At 39.1% G+C, this 20,661-nt stretch overlaps 1 protein-coding gene across 4 annotated transcripts in view; it reads right to left on the bottom strand.

Annotated features, from left to right (window-relative positions):
* The window catches only part of vps13a (vacuolar protein sorting 13 homolog A), a 421,720-nt gene that overhangs the window by 334,680 nt on the left and 66,379 nt on the right, over nt 1-20,661 (bottom strand). For all 4 annotated transcript variants that reach the window (XM_043712521.1, XM_043712528.1, XM_043712537.1 and 1 more), the window contains exons 5-9: nt 19,132-19,233; nt 16,252-16,361; nt 10,153-10,212; nt 1,921-1,980; nt 1,749-1,829 (exon numbers count right to left, since the gene is read on the bottom strand). In XM_043712521.1, the coding sequence (XP_043568456.1) occupies nt 1,749-1,829; nt 1,921-1,980; nt 10,153-10,212; nt 16,252-16,361; nt 19,132-19,233 (413 nt within the window). The remainder of the gene's footprint in view (nt 1-1,748; nt 1,830-1,920; nt 1,981-10,152; nt 10,213-16,251; nt 16,362-19,131; nt 19,234-20,661) is intronic.

The following is a 20,661-nucleotide window of genomic DNA, read 5'->3' as shown; positions in this document are numbered from 1 at the left end:
ATTGCAATTGTACCAGCTTCCACCACTTCCTCTGGCAGCTCATTCCATACACGTACCACCGTCTGCGTGAAAAAGTTGCCCCTTAGGTCTCTTTTATATCTTTCCTCTCTCACCCTAAACCTATGCCCTCTAGTTCTGGACTCCCCCACCCCAGGGAAAAGACTTTGTCTATTTATCCTATCCATGCCCCTCATAATTTTGTAAACCTTTATAAGATGCCCCCTCAGCCTCCGACGCTCCAGGGAAAACAGCCCCAGCCTGTTCAGCCTCTCCCAATAGCTCAAATTCTCCAACCCTGGCAACATCCTTGTAAATCTTTTCTGAACCCTTTCAAGTTTCACTACATTTTTCTGATAGGAAGGAGACCAGAATTGCACACAATATTCCAACAATGACCTAACCAATGTCCTGTACTCCATACTCTGACCAATAAAAGAAAGCATACCAAATGCCTTTTTCACTATCCTGTCTACCTGCGACTCCACTTTCAAGGAGCTATGAACCTGCACTCCAAGGTCTCTTTGTTCAGCAACACTCACTAAGACCTTATCATTAAGTGTATAAGTCCTGCTAAGATTTGCTTTCCCAAAATGCAGCACCTCGCATTTATCTGAATTAAAGTTCATCTGCCACTTCTCGGCCCATTGGCTCATCTGATCAAGATCCTGTTGTAATCTGAGGTAACCCTCTTCACTGTCCACTACACCTCCAATTTTGGTGTCATCTGCAAACGTACTAACTATACCTCTTTTGCTCACATCCAAAAAGTAAAGGATCCAGCACCGATCCTTGTGGCACTCCACTGGTCACAGGCCTCCAGTCTGAAAAACAGCCCTCCTCCACCACCCCGTCTTCTACCTTTGAGCCAGTTCTATATCCAAATGGCGAGTTCTCCCTGTATTCCGTGAGATCTAACCTTGCTAACCAGTCTCCCATGGTGAACTTTGTCAAACGCCTTACTGAAGTCCAGAAAGATCATATCTACCGCTCTGCCCTCATCCATCCTCTTTGTTACTTCTTCAAAAAACTCAATCTAGTTTGTATGGTCATATGAAATGTTCCTTTTCAATACAACAATACGAACTGATGGATAAAATTCTTATAATTATGTACGCTCAAAGATCTGTTTTATTTGCCTTTGCACTTCAAGACAGAAAAGGTTGGAGGTCATATTGTCAAATTTGCCATAACACATTTAAGAAAATGTTAAGGCCTCAGACAGGTTGCAGGAGGATATTTACAAGAATACTACGAGGGATGCAAAACCTTGGAAGTTATTTCAATGAGTAAAAACAGGGAATTTGTCCCCTGTGGCAGAATGGTCAAAAACTAGAAAACACACATTTTTTAAAAAAGACATTGGTAAAAGCTCCAGAGTAACATAAAACAATTTGCTTTTTCTAAAAATGTGTGGTGTTTTGAAGATCTGGACTTCACAATTTCAAAATATGAATGAAGCAGATTCAGTGGAATTAGAAAAATATTGAAAAGATAATTTTACAGTATGATTGGCAAAAATCTGGCATGGGTACAATAGACTAAGTTGTATTCTACACTGCATCATTTGAGAGAGGGAGGGAGGGAGAGAGTAGGCTGTGAAAGGGGGAGGGAGCAGACGTGTGAAAGAGGGAAAGTGGGAGGAGGCACGAAAGGAGGGAGTGAGGGAGGAAGGGAGGGGATGCATAAGGGATGCACCCAGTGAGCGAGAAGCACAGAATTAGAATATTTACCATATAAAGTCAACTCACCAAAGCCTGAATCTGATGGCTTTTTGAATACATTTTGGTGCTGACATTCCAATATGCACAGAGGTAGTCTAATCGAACAAGCTAAAATAATAAATACATAAAAACAGTTAATTTAGAAATATCACAAAATCCTATTATTTGCATTTATGTTACAAACTATAACTTGTTTTACCTTGTTGAAGGTATGTTCACACTGATCATGCAAGCATGGATTCCATCTTTCATCTGTTGTCTATAACGTAAAGAATAACAGACTAAATTATGAAAAATAGCATTATAATAGGTGCCTGAGGAACACCTGAGCTGCATATATTCAGAAATAGAGGTTCAGAGACTAAACTGACTTATTTTTGTGCTAAAGTTTGGTTTGATGTCACAAGCTGTTCAAGTTACAGTTGGAAGCTGCAGTTTGTACGCAACTTTTCAAAGGCATCCAGAGCTCATTAAGAAATATACTTCTGGCCCATTCTGTTTGATTCCCCTTTTTACACTTGTCACTCTAATCTCCGTTATAAATTGGCAGTCCCTCATTTTGTTTTAGCAAATATATCATTAATTATACCAGCTAGCTGCTGCATATCTGGAAAATAAATTTTTGATCTATTCCTTACAGCTCTCAAATCATCAGATTTTCCTTTACATAGTCAAACATACAAATCTCCCACAAGCAACTAAGTTCCAAAAAAGTACCTTATTATAGCAACAAATAAATGTTATTTTAACGTTGTCGTACAGCTCTCGCGTCATCCTGCGCAGCCTGCAGTTCTCTGGCAAAATTAGCATTGCAACTACAGAAATGAATGGGTAGAAGGCTAAGTTGGTTCAGAGATTGTAAGGTGAATGATCTGGTGTTAAATTGGCATGGATAGGACATGCTCAGATGTGAAGGAGGGCTGTTTCCTGTTTTAACAACTAACTTTATCAAACTTTGAAGTGCCAAGACAAGCCTTTGCATAGCCAATCTTCATGCCCAATAATCGCCGCTTTAATTTGGGTTCTCCAGGCCGACTCTCAGGAAACCCTGCAACATACCAATGTAAGTCCAATCTTTCAGGGCACTTTATACCCAGTCAGGTTTGCGGGGCCAGGATATTTCCTAACGTTATGTTCCCAACCTGGGAGAGAAAATTGGTTTGAATGTTTCTGACAGCAAGGATGATTCTGAACCAAGTCGGGATGTTCTAAGGACTAAAGTCAGAAAACAAAGGGAACAGAAGTCACAACATATATTTGAGGTACAATAATGTGAAAAGTTGTAGATTTCACAGATGAGTAATAAACAAGTGACAAGTTGAACAGGAAATCTATGAATCTTAATGACTGAAGTGAATAATGACTTAAGATGGCAATTCAGCTGACTGTCTGCACTTCTTCTGAGCATTTTGATGTAGTGCTAAAATCCTATCTTTTCACCATAACTCGACACATTAGTTCTATTTAAATAAACATGCAATACCATCTTGAATGCCTCAAATGAACCTGTCAATGATGATCATGTTTCGTCGTGACAAAGAAAAATTAGGCAATGTGCCTTAATGAAAATGCCCAGTGGATCTGACCTCTATCATTATGATTTCCTACTGTCACAACAGGTCCACAGCATACTCCATCTCCTGGCCCTACACTCATCCCTGGAACGTTTGGCTAACAAGGATACCTATGCCCGATTCCTATTTATTAACTTAAGTTTTGTTGGAAACATGAAGGCTGAGCTAATTTCCAAACTCTAAGATATTGGACTCTGTTACCCCCTCTGAAACTGGATCAAATTCCTGACCTGCAGAACATAATTAATAAGGACATGCGGCAACACCTCCTCCACAATAATCCTCAACATCGGTGCACCTCAAAGGCTACATGCTCCACCCCTTATTATACTCTTTACACACTTATGACTGTTTGGCCAAATTTAACTCTAACTCCATTTACAGATTTGATGACACCACTGTAGTGGTAGACAGAGTACAGGAAAGAGATAGACAGCTTAATGGCATGGTGCAAAGACACCCATCTCTCCCTCAATACCATCAAAATGATGGAGGTGATCATGGAGGACACACCCCAGCCTGTATCAATTGGGCTGAGATGGAGGTGATCAAGAGCTTCAAGTTCCTATGAGGAATATCACCAATAATCAATCCTGGTCCATCCATATCAAAAAGATGCAACAATGCCACCAATATTTGCTGATAGAAAGCATCCTATTTGGATGCTTCACAGCATGGTATGTCAACTGCTCTACGCAAGACCATGAGGAATTGCAGAATTGTGAAACAGGCCAGCCCATCATGAAAACCAGCCCACCTTCCACTAATTAACTGTACACTTCCTCCAGACTCAGAAAAGCAGCCAACACAATCAAAGACTAGTATCACCCTGGTTATATTCTCTTCCACCCTCTTCCATCAGGCAGTAGTTAAAGAAGTTTGAAAATATATATCAACAGATTTAAGGACAGCTTCTTCCCTGTTATTATCAGGTTTATGAGTAGACCCCTCGCATATTAGAGTCAAGCATGTGGTGCTGGAAAAGCACAGCACATCAGGCAGCATCAGAGGTGCAGGAAAATCGATGTTTCGAGCAAAGACCCTTCATCAGGAATGAAGCTGGGAGCTTCAGCGGTGGAGAGATAAATGGGAGAGAGGTGAGGCTGGGGGGAAGGTAGCTGAGAGTACAATAGGCGGATGGAGGTGGGGGGTATTGGTGATAGATTGGAGGGGAGGGTGGAGCGGATAAGTGGGAAGGAAGATGGACAGGTAGGACAGGTTATGAGGGCAGTGCTGAGCTGGAAGGTGATAGCAACAAAACAAAAAACATTGAGACAGACTGAAACTACAAATCAGAAACTTGGGAAAGACAGATTTATTCAACGTGCCTGAACAGTAATGACTAGGTGGTGCCAGTGTTGGACTGGGGTGTACGAAGTTAAAAATCACACAACACCAGGTTATAGTCCAACAGGTTTAATTGGAAACACTAGCCTTGGGAGTTCTGCTCTTTCATCAGGTGGTTGTGGAGTATAAGATCTTAAGATACAGAATTTATAGCAATATAAATTCATAGATAATTCAATTTCAACATAGATAAGATGCAGAGCTGGGCTGAGAAGTGGCAAATAGAGTTTAATGCGGAAAAGTGGGGGTAGTTCACTTCGGAAGAAGTAACAGGAATGCAGAGTACTGGGCTAATGGTAAAATTCTTGGCAGTGTAGAACAGAGAGATCTCGGTGTCCAGGTACATAAAGCCCTGAAAGTTGCCACCCAGGTTGAGAGGGTTGTTAAGAAGGCATATGGTGTGTTCGTGTTAATTAGTAGGAGGGTTGACTGTTGGAGCCACGAGGTCATGTTTCAAATGTACAAGACACTGGTAAGGCTGCACCTGGAGTATTTTGTGCAGTTCTGGTCATTGCATTATAGGAAGGATGTGGAAGCTTTGGAAAAGGTTCAGAGGAGATTTAGGATGTTGCCTAGTATGGAAGGAAGGTCTTACGAGGAAAGGCCGAGGGAACTGAGGCTGTTTTTGGTGGAGAGAAGGAGGTTGAAAGGTGACTTAATTGAGACATATAAGATCAACAGAGGGTTAGATAGGGTTGACAGTGAGAATCCTTTTCCCTGGATGGTGAAGGCTAACATGAGGGGACATAGCTTTAAATTGAGGGGTGATAGATTTAGGACAGATATCAAGGGTAGTTTCTTTACTCAGAGAGTAGTAGGGGTGTGGAACGGCCTGCCTGCAACAATAGTAGACTCACTGATGCCATGAGATTAAACAGGCATTGAACATACATATGGATAATAATGGAATGGTGTAGGTTAGATGGGCAACACATTAATTTCGCAGGTCAGTGCAACATCAAGGGCCGAAGGACCTGTACTGCGTTGTAAAGTTCTATTTTCTATGTTAACCACCTGATGAAGGAGCTGCACTCAGAAAGCTACTGCTTCCAAATAAACCTGTGTTGTGAGATTTTTAACTTGGCCTTAACAGTGTACTTTCTAGCTTACTTCAGTACCCCAGAAGAAAGCAGTATCTTAAGCAAGTGATTCCCTATAACTTGATGATGTTTTTTGGTAAACTTGCTATAACCTATTGATTTGAAAACTTCAGTGTCTTTTTTTTTAAAAATTAGGTGATTATACCATCCAATAATAATTTTACTCTTTTTTTAAATTTAATTTCCACCATACATGCCTGTGGAAAAATTTATGATATGTTCTCTTGAAAGTTACCCTTTAAGTGTTTTTTTTTGGAGGGGGTGGGGGGAAATCATGGGATCATGATTAGTTACCTTAAGTTGGTAATCAACAATCTATAAGCAATTGATTATTTGCTGAGTTTAAGCAGCTGCTTAGAGATCATTCATTCTATATTCATAAACTAGAACCATGATCTCCAACCCGTACATTGTGATTAACCAGTCAATTGCAAAGAATCTAACAGTGGAGCACTGTCCTTCATACACCACCCATGGTTCCTCCAAACTGTGTGTGCAAATTAATCATTGTGCCACTTTAATGTTTCTGCTTCCAGACACCTCTGTCAGGCACAGAGCTCAGAGGTTCATTCAGGATGAAGAAAAATTACAGGTAACACTGCCATGACCACATCCAATTCGTGGGTGACAGAAACACACCCAGGCTTTGGAAATAAATAACACAGAATTGACATCCCATGCCTTCACATTCACTCAAACAGTCAACGACATTCTGGATGGTCCAGAAGTTTAAATCCAGGGGCCTACCTGCTACATGATCAGTGGCAGAGTACTGTCATGAACCACAAAAATGAAGTGCAAAGCAAGGCAGAGCAGCTTTTAAGGTCAATTTTAAGACTCAGTCTTCGTACTTGCAAACAACCATGATGGTGAACCATTTTTAAATACTAGTTTTTTAAAAAAGCCTGTACATTCAGTTGTTTATCATTTGTAGCATACACCTTTAACCCAATATATGTTCTCCATTGGAGGCTAGCAGTTAGTACTAAATTGGTTTTTGTTTTAAGAAAATAAAACAGAAATACAATTCTGAATAGTAAATTATGCGAGATGAGCCTGGATTATTTCAAAAGAAACTGAAAACATACAACTTCCATGCAGATTAGGAAAATGAATTTGCTCACAACTGTAAAACAGCATTTGCTTTCCAGGTCAAAGTATATTGAGAAGTTAAAAGGGCAATTTGGAACAATACAACATAGCACAGTAAATTCAAGGTCAGTTTTCCTTAGAACAGTACGTTTTGGACCAAGAGCTAACAAGTTGAAAGTCAATTTCCAAGCTGGACAGTTTTTTATCTCAAAACCAGCAGCAAAATGGTAAGGCCTGCACTGAAACATTATTTCATATTTGCTACCTTCTGGTAAAACTCAATAAGTTATTCACATATGCAAAGTAATTAAAGCAACAATGACTGTGGCAGCTGACTCTTTATTCAAAGTTTAAGAACAAAGAATAAATAATAACAATAATCCAGAGCATGCCATTTGGTGTTTCCACAATAGCAAGATGAGTGGGATCTCTGGATGATAACATCTTTCAGCAACAACAGCAGGATTTAAAGACTGAGTGCCAGTTGATTGTTCTTGTCAGCAATTTCTTTTTTTTAAAAGAGGTCATAACAACTAAAGATCTTTTCACCCTAATGCTGCTTAAGAAAAAGCAAGGGCTGAGAATACTTACAACAAATCCAAAAGCTATGTGCTTAAGAACCACATATCCATTAAGAAACTGGTTTATATCACAACTGAAGTTTGGTTTAAATGCAGGCTTTGTTGTGTTCTGCATAATTTATTCCTTCGTCAATTGGTATGGTGTAAACCACCAATAAGGTGGGAGTGTGGGATTCATTTATAAGAATATTAAGACTGTAAACTGAGTATCAACCCTTCAGCAGTGCTTGTTTATACCCTCACTTCATCACATCTATGCTACCAATAGTGCACTAAACATTGATGCTGACATGAAGTGGTTAGGTCAAGAGAAATTGTTACTTTCTTTAAATCGAGGAATAAGTGTGTAGTGAGCAGTCAGACAATGCATGGTTGCTCAACTTCAAATTCTTTACAGACAAAACTGAATTAGCTTAACTGGCAATGGCAAAGAAAGGGCAGATAATATGATCACTGCTGTGAATGCATTCCCTTTGAAACTGGGTCTGTGGTCCTTCCCATGAAAAAAAACACTACAACATTTAGTATGGAGGGAACACCGGTGGGGGGGAGAAAGAAACAAAAAAAAAGCTTCTACCTTCAAACAGACATTGGTGGATTGATTACCAAATTCCATTGAGAGCAAAACAATGGAGATGATATTGTGACTATGCTGTGGCTGTAAGAGGTGTGTTTGTCCTGGTTTCTTTTAGAGAACTTGGAGGACAGATGATGAGCAGTCTATGAGAAGCTAGATCACTTGTGAGGCCTTGGTTTTGTTTTGATAATGTTGGAACAATAGAAGCAGCCTGAATGAGTATGGTCAAGCCCTCAGGAGCGCACACACACACACACACGTTCTTTCCTCCTGGACTACATATGAGACAATCGGTCTCTGAATTTACCTTTTGCCAAGGGTGTGCTTATGGCAAGTTGCTATACTTGAACAATTACTGTTTAGTAGCAAAATAACCTATTATTTTTTTAAGTTTGCCAATACAGTTAAATTATTCCAATTTCCTTTTTTCTGGCATTTTAACCACAGTGCTTGAATAAATTGTGTTTTGTTTAACATGAATCAAATTGCATCCGGAATATAGGACCTCACCTTTAACTTTAAAATAAGAAAACATTAGGGTCTAACCTACCTTCTTAATATATTTTGAGGAGGGGTCTATCTGATCCATAACAATATAGATAATTACTATACAAAATGATATTGAACTGAAAGTCAGATTGAGGGTCAGTGATGTGGAGGAATCAAACACAGAAACGTACCCACTTGTGACATCCTACGTTGCTTACATTAGCTCCACATACCTCAGATAGCCATTTGATGGTTTGTATACAACTATTCATCTCAACTCAAAGTATCAAGTCACTACAGAAAATATCACAGATTTGGTGAGTAGGTTTTTATGGCATCAAAAATAGACTATTTATATTTTCTTGGCGTTAAAATTTGGGTTACACTTAAATTCAATGAAGTCCTCTCACGTTTAAATGTTGGAGACTACTGACCTGGAAGGACAAGGACAGTAGGTGCATGGGAAACACCTGCAATTTCTTTACAGATACATATCTTTTTGACTTGAAACAAGAGTACTGTTCCTTCGTTATGAAATGTCTAAAATTCTGTAATTCCATTCTTAATTGTACTGTGGAGGGCAGAATTCAAAAAGGTCATTCACCACTATGTTCAGGGTGAATTATGGATGAGTAGCAAATTCTGGTCTAGCCAGTGATGTCCACATCCTTTTTTCTTATATAAGTGTCAGAAGCTATTGCCTAGTTTCAAATTTCGGTTTTCGGAAAAAGAAGAAAACAGTCACGAAGAACAGAAGAACAAGGAGCAAGAGATAAGAAAGAAATCATTCATAATGGTTGGGGTTAAAAAGAGAGAGGTCTAGTTAATTGCATAAAGCTGTACTTACTTTATAGTAGCTGGATTGATCACGCCAAAAGATTGAGTAAGAGAGAGTGAAGTCGTTAAAAGGCAACTTGAGACAGAGAGTACCATTAATATAATAGCTCTCATAAAGGAGTCCTAACTAGTTACAGTTGAAATAAAACACCAATAAACTTCATGAACAAGGACAGTTTGGTCAACTATTAATTAAATACTACTTCAATGATTTAAGGTGGGGAGAAATGGTCAAGAATGACAGAGTGGACTCATATAGCACAGCCTAAGGGCATCCCAATAACATCAGAGCCAATTCAGTGTTTTTTGAAATGTAATTACTTGTAAAAGAAAGAAAATATGGCAGCAAACTTGCTCACATTAAGGTCCCTTGACAGTAATGAAATACATTAATGAATTTTCTAATTTTATGAGGATTGATAAAGGGATAAAAGTTTAGCCAGGACACTCTAAAGTCTTTCCAGTTCATGGAATCTTCCCTAATGAGACAGTAGACAGGGCTGCAATTTAATATTATAAAAACAAAGAACTGTGGATACTGGAAATCTGTAAAAAAAAACAAAGTTCTGGAGAAACTCAGCACATCTGGTAGCATCTACAGAAAGAAAAGCAAACAGTTAAATGTTTCAAATCCGGTGACCTCAATTTATCACCATCTCTGAAAGTTACCTAACAGTGAGAATTCCTGCAGTGCTAGATTGAAGCTTTAGGCAAGATTCAAAGCTTAAGTCTTGTAGTAGACCCTGAATCCAAAGTCTTTTGATTCAATAGGCATAAGTATCACAATAAAGATCTGACTAATCAATGAATTTAAAGATAAAAAATGTACATTACCTCAAGACTCAAGTTCTGAAGTGAAATTCCAAATGACAATGGAGAGTTTGGATTAGTGATCTGCAAATAAGAATAGAATTATGAAATTAACTTCCAACTAGAAAAAGCACTACACAAAACTAAGTTATAATAGTTATCACTTAAATTTCAATTAACAGCAGTTCTCTTTACATTGAAGTTAACTACATTACTTAAAATATTTGTGTCATTGTCTTGTTTGAAATTAGAGAGAAGAAAAATCAGATTTGGAAAAGATAGCAGGCAAGACTACAGTGCCCAAAACAGATGCAATCATTGAACATGAGAAACAGAAGCAGGAGTGGCCCATTCAGGCCCTCAAGCCAGTGTTAACACTCTATAAAATCACAGCTGATCTATTCATGGTTGACCTTAAAAAATAATTTCAAAACTGTATGGACGTCATATCAGGGAAAGCATCTTAATTACTCAGTGACACTCTGGTAGTGTGCAGAGCAAGAAAACTGCATCAACTAATTTGATGCCAGTAATGCCAACTTTGAGCTCAATCCTCCAACACCCTTCACCTCACATTTGAATGTCCATTCGCAGCAGAATAGAACCCTTATTATTATCATTATTATTTGAAGTGGTAATTTAAAACCTACCTTTAAGCTGCAAATTGATTTCTTTAGCTTTTGCTACAATTCCACAATTTAAAACATATAATAATTATTTAAAATTGCAAAAGGCTACAGGAGCATTGTGGTTGATGTTGAAATTCTCATTGCTAAATTCAAAGTTCCTGCACAAAACCAGTTTCTCTTAAGATGCATGTAGCATACATTCCATTTCAAATGCAGTAATGACTTACAGAATTAAAAAAACTGAATCCAACCATTTCTGTTCCATCAGCCAATGATCAATATTCAAAGTTTTTATATTGAATGCAAAACATCATTGACAGTGCTATCAAGCAGCATTTATCAACTGCTGAGTTTTGGTCCCACTCCAACAACCTAAATCAAATGTGGAAAAAGGGACTCAATTCCAGAATTTAAAGGTAAGAGTGTCAGTCTTTGATAGAAAGACAGCACCAGCAGGACTGCGGCTCAGCAGTTAGCACTGTTGCTTCACAGCACCAGGGACTCGGGTTTGATTCCAGCCTCAGGCAGAATTGCACATTCTCCCTGTGTCTGCGTGGATTTCCTCCAGTTTCCTCCAACAATCCAAAGATGTGCAGGTTAGGTGAATTGGCTATGCTAAATTGTCCATAGTGTTCAGAGATGTGTAGGTTAGGTGCATTGGTTAGGGGTAAATATAGATAATAGGGTAGGAGAATGAGTCAGTGTGGGTCACTCTTCTGAGGTTCAGTGTGGACTTGCTGGGCCAATGTCCAAACAGGTAAAGGCAATGACTGCAGATGCTGGAAACCAGAGTCTAGATTAGAGTGGTGCTGAAAAAGCACAGCAGTTCAGGCAGCATCTTATTTTGAAAATCTTCAAAATTTTGACTAAGTTTCCTGTGATAGAATTCCATAGGCTCACCACTCAGTGAATAAACTTCACCTCATCTCTGTCCTGAATGGCCTACCTCATATCCTTGGACTGGGACCACTGGTTCTGGATTCACTGGTCATACAGCTTCACCTTTCCTACATTTAACCTATCTAGTTCTGTTAGAATTTTAAGGACCTGAGATGCAACCTCATTCTTCTAAACACCAGTGAAAATATGAATAGGAAGGGAATAAAGGGATACAGATCCTATAAGTGAAGACAGTTTTAGTATGGAAAGGCAATATGCATGGAATCTCAAAGAGCCTGTTCCTGTGCTGTATTGTTCTTTGTTCTAACTAATCCATTCACTCTTCATAAGTCAGCAGTTTGTTGCTTTCCCTCCTTAGCCAGAGAATTCTTCCTCAGATAAGGAGACCAGAAGGCCACAATATTCTAGGTGCCGTCTCACCAAGGACACATGTAACTGTAGCAAAACATCTCTGCTCCTGTACTCCAATTCTCTTGCTATGAAAGCCAACACACCATTTGCTTTTTTCGTTGCCTGCTGTATTTGCATGCCTACTTTCAGCAATGTGTACAGGAAGGACACCAAAGTCTCTTGCACGTTTCCTGTCCCAATCTCCATTCAGATAACATAACAACTTTATGAGGTGGTTGGTGGGGGTTTGGACTCATGTCAAAAGCTCATAGTTGATCACTTGTGGTTAGAATCTATTTATTTAGAAGAAATAGTGACTCTTGTTAAGTTCAAAAAGCTGGTCTGTTGTCTCTGTTATTACGCATCTATCAGACAAGTTTGAATACTACAAGGACTTTGAATATTTTGATAATTTTTCTCCAACGTTTTGACAACTCTAGGAATAAATAGCAGGGCTTGATTTCCAGCACACTATCACAATGAAGTGTCATGCAAGTCTGCTGATACAGATGTATTTAAGTCACCATTGGAGCCAAAAGGATGATAGCACCTTCAACAGATGCACCATAGAAAGCATTCTACACAGGTGCATAATGGTACAGCAACTGCTCTGCCCGGGACCGTTAAGAAACTACAGAAAGTTATGTGCACAACCCAGACCATTGTGAAAGCCAACCATCTCACCCCCAACCTCCCCACACCATGGGCTTCATTTACACTTCTCGTTGCCACAGAAACGCCACCAACACTAAAGACCACGCCCACCCAGGTAATGCTCTGCTACAACCTCTTCTGTCAGGCAAAAGATACAGAAACTTGATCACATGCACCAATTGGTTCAAGAAGAGCTTCTTCCCTGCCATTTTTAAATTGGTGAATGGACTTTCTAACTTCAAATAATATTGATCTTGCTTCACGCATCTCCTGTGCAGTTTAACCTGTATGCCTCACTCGAAGCACCCTATGATCCATATGTCCTCGCTTACTATGACCAGTCTGTACTGTTTGTAAACTGAACTTAGTACAAATGATTACAAAAAATCAACTACTGTAAAAGAGAGGCTGTTGGCCAAATATCTAGTGACTCCAGTCTGCAGCCCATTTCTGGAACACCCATTTCAATGGAACACAATGCTCGACTGAGCAGACATTGAGGTCTGCGGTGATCTGCTGCGGTGCACCGCAGCCTCACAGCGCCTCAGACTGTGTGGAATTTGCACATTCTCCCCGTGTCTGCGTGGGTTTCCTCCGGGTGCTCCGGTTTCCTCCCACATTCCAAAGATGTGCAGGTCAGGTGAATTGGCCATGCTAAATTGTCCGTAGTGTTAGGTAAGGGGAAAATGTAGGGGTATGGGTGGTTTGCGCTTCGGCGGGTTGGTGTGGACTTGTTGGGCTGAAGGGCCTGTTTCCACACTGTAAAGTAATCTAATCTAATCTAATCTAATCTAATCTAATCTAATAATTAAAACAGCCTTGCACCAGTGACCAGCTAAGAGGCAGAAATAGGAACAGGTAGGAGGAGAAATCTCAAGGCAGCCCCTTCCTGCCAAGACTGTTCACACAGAAAGGAGTGTTGCCACTAACTGAAATCTCAATTTCTCATTCACCATCAGTTAGGGAACCTATGAGCTTGCCTTTAATTTTGAGTGGGAAAATTCAGCCCATGGTGAGAAACTAAAACTGAGTAACTATAACAACAGATTTAAATCACACATCAAGACTCAGACCTATAAAAATTATAGCCCATGAGTAATTCCTGGCCTGGAAATTGCAATAAAGAAGCTCAAGTAATTTGGAGAGCAATCTACACCATATGCGAGTGAAATTAAACAAAGCTGGTTGTTGAGCTCTTGAGATATCCCCTTCCACTAGACTTGATATCAACACAGTGGTGTGAATTTGGAGTACTTGCCCAAAAGAAAACATGACGACTGATGCAACCAGGAATAGGTGAACATCTATCAGCTCTCTAGCTCTAAAAATTACATTATTTTATGAAGTATGGAATTTCATTCCTCCACAAGTTAACGGTTTTCTTTATAATTTTTAACACTATTCATGTGACTCCTGTTTCTCTCAAACCCATTTCTTTCTCCTTCCAAACTATGCTGTATAGGATTTAAACCAGCTTCACACTTCTTGGCTCAGACTCCAAAGAATTCTCAAACGCCACAATCTGATTGCTTGAATAGCCTCACTGTTGCATACCTTGATCTCAGAATCTCAGATGCACTGCACAAGGAGCCATGCTGAATTAGAGCAAGTATTTGAACAAACATCTGGAAAAATAGTTTTGGGAAGCTGTCAATGAGTTTAACAGCAAGTGTCACTACTTCATTGATGATCACAGATCTGGTAGGATAGGATTCTTCTTTCACATTCAGGACATTAGCGTGATGTGATAAGTTGTGTGCACCTTCCTGAAATGTCATGTTAATGTTACATCCAAATAAAGATATCCAGATAATTTAAGAGTCATAGAGACTTACAGCACGGTCCAGCTCGTCCATGCTGACCAGATATCCCAACCCAATATAGTCCACACCTGCCAGCGCCCGGCCCATATCCCTCCAAACCCGTCCTATTCATATACCCATCCAAATGCCTTTTAAATGTTGCATTTGTACTAGTCTCTACCACTTCCTCTGGCAGCTCATTCCATACACATACCACCCTCTGAGTGAAAAAGTTGCCCCTTAGGTCTCTTTTATATCTTTCCCCTCTCACCCTAAACCTTGCCCTCTAGTTCTGGACTCCCCCACCCGAGGGAAAAAGACTTTGTCTATTTACCCTATGCACGCCCCTCATAATTTTATAAACCTCTATAAGATCACCTCTCAGCCTCCGACGGTCCAGGGAAAACAGCCCCAGCCTGTTCAGCCTCTCCCTATAGCTCAAATCCTCCAACCCTGGCAACATCCTGTTAAATCTTTTCTGAACCCTTTCAAGTTTCACAACATCTTTTCGATAGGAAGGAAACCAGAACTGCACGCAATAGTCCAACAGTGGCCTAATCAATGTCCTGTACAGCGCAACATGACCTCCCAACTCCTGTACTCAATACTCTGACCAATAAAGGAAAGCATACCAAACACCTTCCTTACTACCCTAGCTACCTGAGACTCCACATTCAAGGAGCTATGAACCTGCACTCCAAGATGTCTTTGTTCAGCAACACTCCCTAGGACAATAACATTAAGTGTACAAGTCCTGCTAAGGTTTGCTTTCCCAAAATGCAGCACCTCACATTTATCTAAATTAAACTCCATCTGCCATTTCTCAGTCTATTGGCCCATCTGATCAAGATCCCCTTGTAATCTGCGGTAACCTTCTTTGCTATCAACTACACCTCCAATTTTGATGTCACCGGCAAACTTATTGTCCTAAGATTGAGAACTGATGCATAGCTGTGTTCTCATAATAAAAGCAAAATATTGCAGATGCTGGATATCTAAAACAAAAAGTGTTGCAGAGAAAGAAACAGCCAACACTTCAAGCCCAATATTACTCCACTTTAGAACTCTGATTCAAGGTGTTGTCCCGATTTTTCCCTCCCCTGTGCTCATAACCCTCTGAGATAGCAATATGTGCACATGAAGATGTAGCTTCCTAATATGGCATTTCTTCAGAAGTTTTGAAAATCTCATTCAAGAATAACAAATTTAGACTGTTAAAAGCTTGATAAGGAAACTTTACATTACTTTTGTGTCAGCTTTCGTTTTAACACATATTCACCCATTTAGGGACTTCCATGCTTCCTCCACAATATTTTATCAACAGAAATATCTAGTTATTATAATAGCACAAAGAAAAACACCTTTCATCAAAAAAAAACACAATTCATTTCAGGTTCAGAACTGAGACTACTCAGTCACCGAAACTTTTGCCCATCAGAAAACAGTCAGTGAGCTCAGTTGCACAGGTCCTGCAGTGCAATACATGCAGGTTTAAGTCTGCTCTAGAGGTTTTGATCTCAGTAAAATTTACGTCTTGAAGAAAGAGAAGACAAGGAAAATTGGAGGACTCTGCTGGTTGTCCATGACTGTAACTAAATTAATTCACAACGTTTGTATTACTGAAAAGACATTGTGATCTTCACGAGATAAAAGTTCTTTTGTGCAAGTATCTCAAATACACAGATTTTTAACAGTATAAAAAAAGTCATAAAAGCATAGTATTTAAATAAAACAAGCTAAATACTCACATCATCTTCATAGCGGATATGGACATTGGTAATTTTAACCTGTAAATTCTTAATAACTTGCGTAATTAACTTTTCAATGAAGGTATCTTGCTTCCCTTCTTTGGGATTTTCTGTAAAAGGTAACAATTTTAATAATAGTTACCACATGATCACATTTCATATTTTTCCTCTCAGCATAATTTTTTTAAAAATTTGAATTTTCTGTGTACATGCTGGCACAAAGGAAATCCATCAATCACCATCAGAAAGCTACTAAAACATTTACTAAGTTCTAATGTGCGGCAAGCAATGTTTTATGCAATAATGCATACATGCACATTGGATTTCATTTTTGTCAAAAATTACTTAAGTTAACATAGTTCCAGTCAATGGTTATCACAGCTTGCAACTAAAATACCTTGAGATTTACAAATTTGTTAGAATACACTACAAAATTTAAGTACAACTTAAAAAGATAATCCAGCACTTAATACATTCTATACATAACTGGTCAATATTTTCCTCTCAACATTAAGCTTCCCTTCAGATGGCTCATGTTCCAGAGCTAGATATCAAAATATACACTCGTTTATGAGACTGCTTTCCTATTACAATGAGATTTGGTTCATAAACTACCAAGGCATTGCAGCAGAGAAGCACAAAACCTTTTACGCTTTCACAAGCATACTTAGAAATTTTCCAATTTCCCAACAACTAAATGATACACGTAGGTTGTGGTAATGATCCACACAAACCAGAAATACAGCAGACTGAATCCTTTGCACAACAAGTCCCCATTTAACACTTTGTTTAAACATTAACTTACCAATGAGGCTTACATTTTGGTTTAGCGACATGAGATTGGTTTTAAAACCAATGCCCCAGTCACATTTAGGGTCACATGGCCCGATCAGCATTATTTTAAAGTGGCCTTGCCCTCTCCCTAGCCTCAAATTGTTATATTGACCATTCACTAACCAAAATTCTTAAATGATTCTTCTACTCTTCAATTCTCCAATTCACACTTTTCTATATCAGCAATAAAACCGCAATCCTGAGCTGGGTCGTGGCTATTAAGTAATTTTGTTTTTTTAACATGCTTCTGCACACTTCTTCCATTTCCTGAATTTTTACAGCAAGTGACAAGATGCAAGAAAAGCAGCTTCAGTAGTTGAGGCCCATGGTAAAGAGATCAAAAGATTATTTTCCTAAAGGCTCGTGAGATTTGAGGACTATATTTTTACTTTTGGGTGTAACATTGTTTTAAAGGACTTTTTCCATTCTCATTTACTCTTTTTAGATAACAGTAACAGCAATATCATCACCTGTTTCATGAATTTTTAGGGTTTTCTTCAGAGGTTTCACAAGTATAAACACGATTGTATGCACAAATGTATTATATATTTTAATTTGGAATCTAGATGTTTTTCTGTTTATTTATTGCAAATCAATCTCCCACATGACAGTGTGCAAAATAGACAGGGCAGCAGGTGATGTCATCCGCAAAGTACCTGTGAAAATTCAATCGTGGTCATGACCAACTACAGAAAGTTGCCCAAATATGTGTTCCTGCAGCATGTTGAACATTACGAGTGATTATAAAATCAAACAAACAGTCAGGGATGGATAAAGTTACAAAGTATATACAAGGTTTGGCATCCACCCAATTAATGAATTGGTTATCAATGAGCGGGGCATTCTGCAGCACCATCAACTGTCCCCTGCCTGTCCTACACTAGAGTTCAGCTCCACCTGCTCCAGGCCAGGCCAAGCCACTACTCCAACCTCCTGTAACTCTGCTGCCTGGTGGCCCTGACATCAGCCAGATTAACTCCACCATTCTCATCCAAACACACATTTCCTCCCTTCACCATAGGTGGCAGAGAAGGTATTTGTCTTTGGTGGAATTCGAGGAGCAACATTAAAAAGCAGAATATTTGACTGAAGAACAGCTCCTCACAAATTATATGTCTCTCCCACTTCTACACAAGCAGGATGTTACCTTTTTTTATAATTGTGATTTTAAAATTTATTTCATTTATCATAATTGCTGAATTCCAATGTAAAATATTTCAACTGGCAGGGTATTTTTTTTTAACTCTCTGATGAGGAAGACACTAGAAATCTAACTATAGCTTTTAAGTTGGTTTTAAGGGCAAGTGTAATTCGTTTAAATACAATCCATGTAAAATGATGACTTTTAAGAACACAACCTCAAGTAAAGACTTACTTTGCATGACAGTGAACTGATCTCAGTCAGGTCAATATCAGGAAATGAAGATCACAAAAAAAATAAGATGCTATAGGCAAAAGTAAGGGAGAATTTTTGAAAGAGTGTTTGTTGATTGATATTCACTTAGTGAGGAAAAGTCAAAAGATTGAGTAATATTTTATGCACCCCTCTGGCAGGTTGAAGGCAGATAAGATTTTTAGGTCAGTACTCTGATGGCTGGTTAATTGTCAGATAGACATGTAGTTAGTGGATCTTCCTGAAGAGAGGTAACAACGCTGTCTTGTCAAGTCTCCAGCCTGTGGCCAAGATGCAAGTCACCTCCATAAAATTGCTCCTGCTACTTTACTTTAGTGCAGTGGAAAAGAAAATTCACTGTTAATCAGAAGTGCACAATATTTAAATTTGCTCATTAAAAACTGCTCATTTAACAATTTTTTAAAGTGACAATATACATGCCAGAATTCTTAAAACAAGAAAATACAAAAATTAATCAAAAATCGATGGAGTGAACAGTATGGATGTTATGATTTCAAACATTTCAGAACTTCTACAAACATAACTCAATGATTCAGGCAATACAGAGGAAAAGACAATTAAAACAAGACTTGATTAGGAATTAAATATAATGCACTGATGAAAGAAATCTGCATTACATCTATTCATAGTACCTTTGTCAGCAACCTTTTGCTTAGCTTCTTCAATTCTTTGTAATTCTCTCTGTTTTATTTCTTGAAGCTGCAATTCCTCTTTTTCAGCATCATATTGGATACCTAAAACACAAATTGAAAACACAAATTATATGTAAATGATGGGATGTGGGTGGAGTGTGGGCAAGACATGTTGAGATGGAGACAAAAAGTGCACTTCCATAGACTTCAGAGAACAGTCTCGTTGATGTACGGCAATCTTGCTATTAACGTGGAAGCATCTTGCTATGAATCATGCCCAATGGCAACAACTTGTCCATCGAACTACATCACACTGGGCTGGAGTTTCCTAGGAATGGCAATGTGATGCAGATTAACACTCTGCCCTTTTTCTTTGAACTAAAGAAGAGAACTCAGTAATTCTCAGAGGAGATTACCACAGCAGTACTTGCATTCTGAGATACTTTCCTGGAATTCCTAAGTGATGATTCTGAAATTAAAATGGGTCCAAACAGGACCTTTTGACAGTTGCAGTCAAAGCAAGGTTCATAGGTTGTTTGATGTTAGGGTACCAGATGGGTAGGGTGAAAGTTATGGGATAGGGTGAAAGGAAAGACAGAATAAGAGAAAGAGAAGAGAATGAGGAGTTAGAATGCCAGTCGTATAATACCATCTGGGCCAAATGTCTAGTGGGAAGAGAATATGATTTCAAGGATAGGGGCGGGCGGAATGATGTCAGATGGATAAGGGTCAGATGACAGGCCAGTAGGATGTGAATTTATCAACTGAGGGAGTAGGTTACCAGGAGGAAAAGCTGGCAAGTGGGGAGTAAAACCAGGAGGGTAGCTGTCAGATCAGACGATGCAGAGGGGTAGAGGCTAATGAGTCCCCATGACCAGAAACATCAACTCTATTTCTTGTCATACCTGCCAAGTATATTCAGCATCTGCAGCACATTGTTATTGCTAAAAAGCAACTGGTTGATATATTGCTTGTCATTACAACAAAGGCAAGGATACCAAATTTCTCTCATATGCATGCACTGTGCACACACAATTATACAACACAAGTTAAGAATGTTGACTGTTTGGCAAATCAACTGATTTGTCAATAAACAGTGCCTTGGACAAGATTAAGGAGTTATGGGACCCCCAAGCTCACTGGTAATTCATAAAGTGCAAAAGTTCAACAAAATCTTTGTCTTGAGAGAAGGGTCCTAAACATAAATGGAAGGCACTTCCAGAAAGCATAAACTAGTTTCATTATAGAACTGAAAATTAGTTGAGCTCTACACTATAAAGAAGCAATCTCAACTGGGGTGGCACAGTGGCTAAGTGGTTAGCACTGTTGCCTCACAGCACCAGGGTCTCAGGTTCGATTCCAGCCTCGGGGAGACTGTCTGCGTGGAGTTTGCACATTTTCCCTGTATCTACGTGGGTTTCCTCTGGATGCTCCAGTTTCCTCCCATAGTCTAAAGATGTGCAGGTCAGGTGAATTGGCCATGCTAAATTGCCCATAGTGTTAGGTGCATTAGTCAGAAGGAAATAGGTC

Source organism: Chiloscyllium plagiosum, chromosome 2 (assembly GCF_004010195.1).
Source record: "Chiloscyllium plagiosum isolate BGI_BamShark_2017 chromosome 2, ASM401019v2, whole genome shotgun sequence".
In the NCBI taxonomy this organism is placed as follows: domain Eukaryota; kingdom Metazoa; phylum Chordata; class Chondrichthyes; order Orectolobiformes; family Hemiscylliidae; genus Chiloscyllium; species Chiloscyllium plagiosum.
Note: the sequence above shows the minus strand (reverse complement) of the source record. Positions and strands in the feature narration are given on the sequence as shown.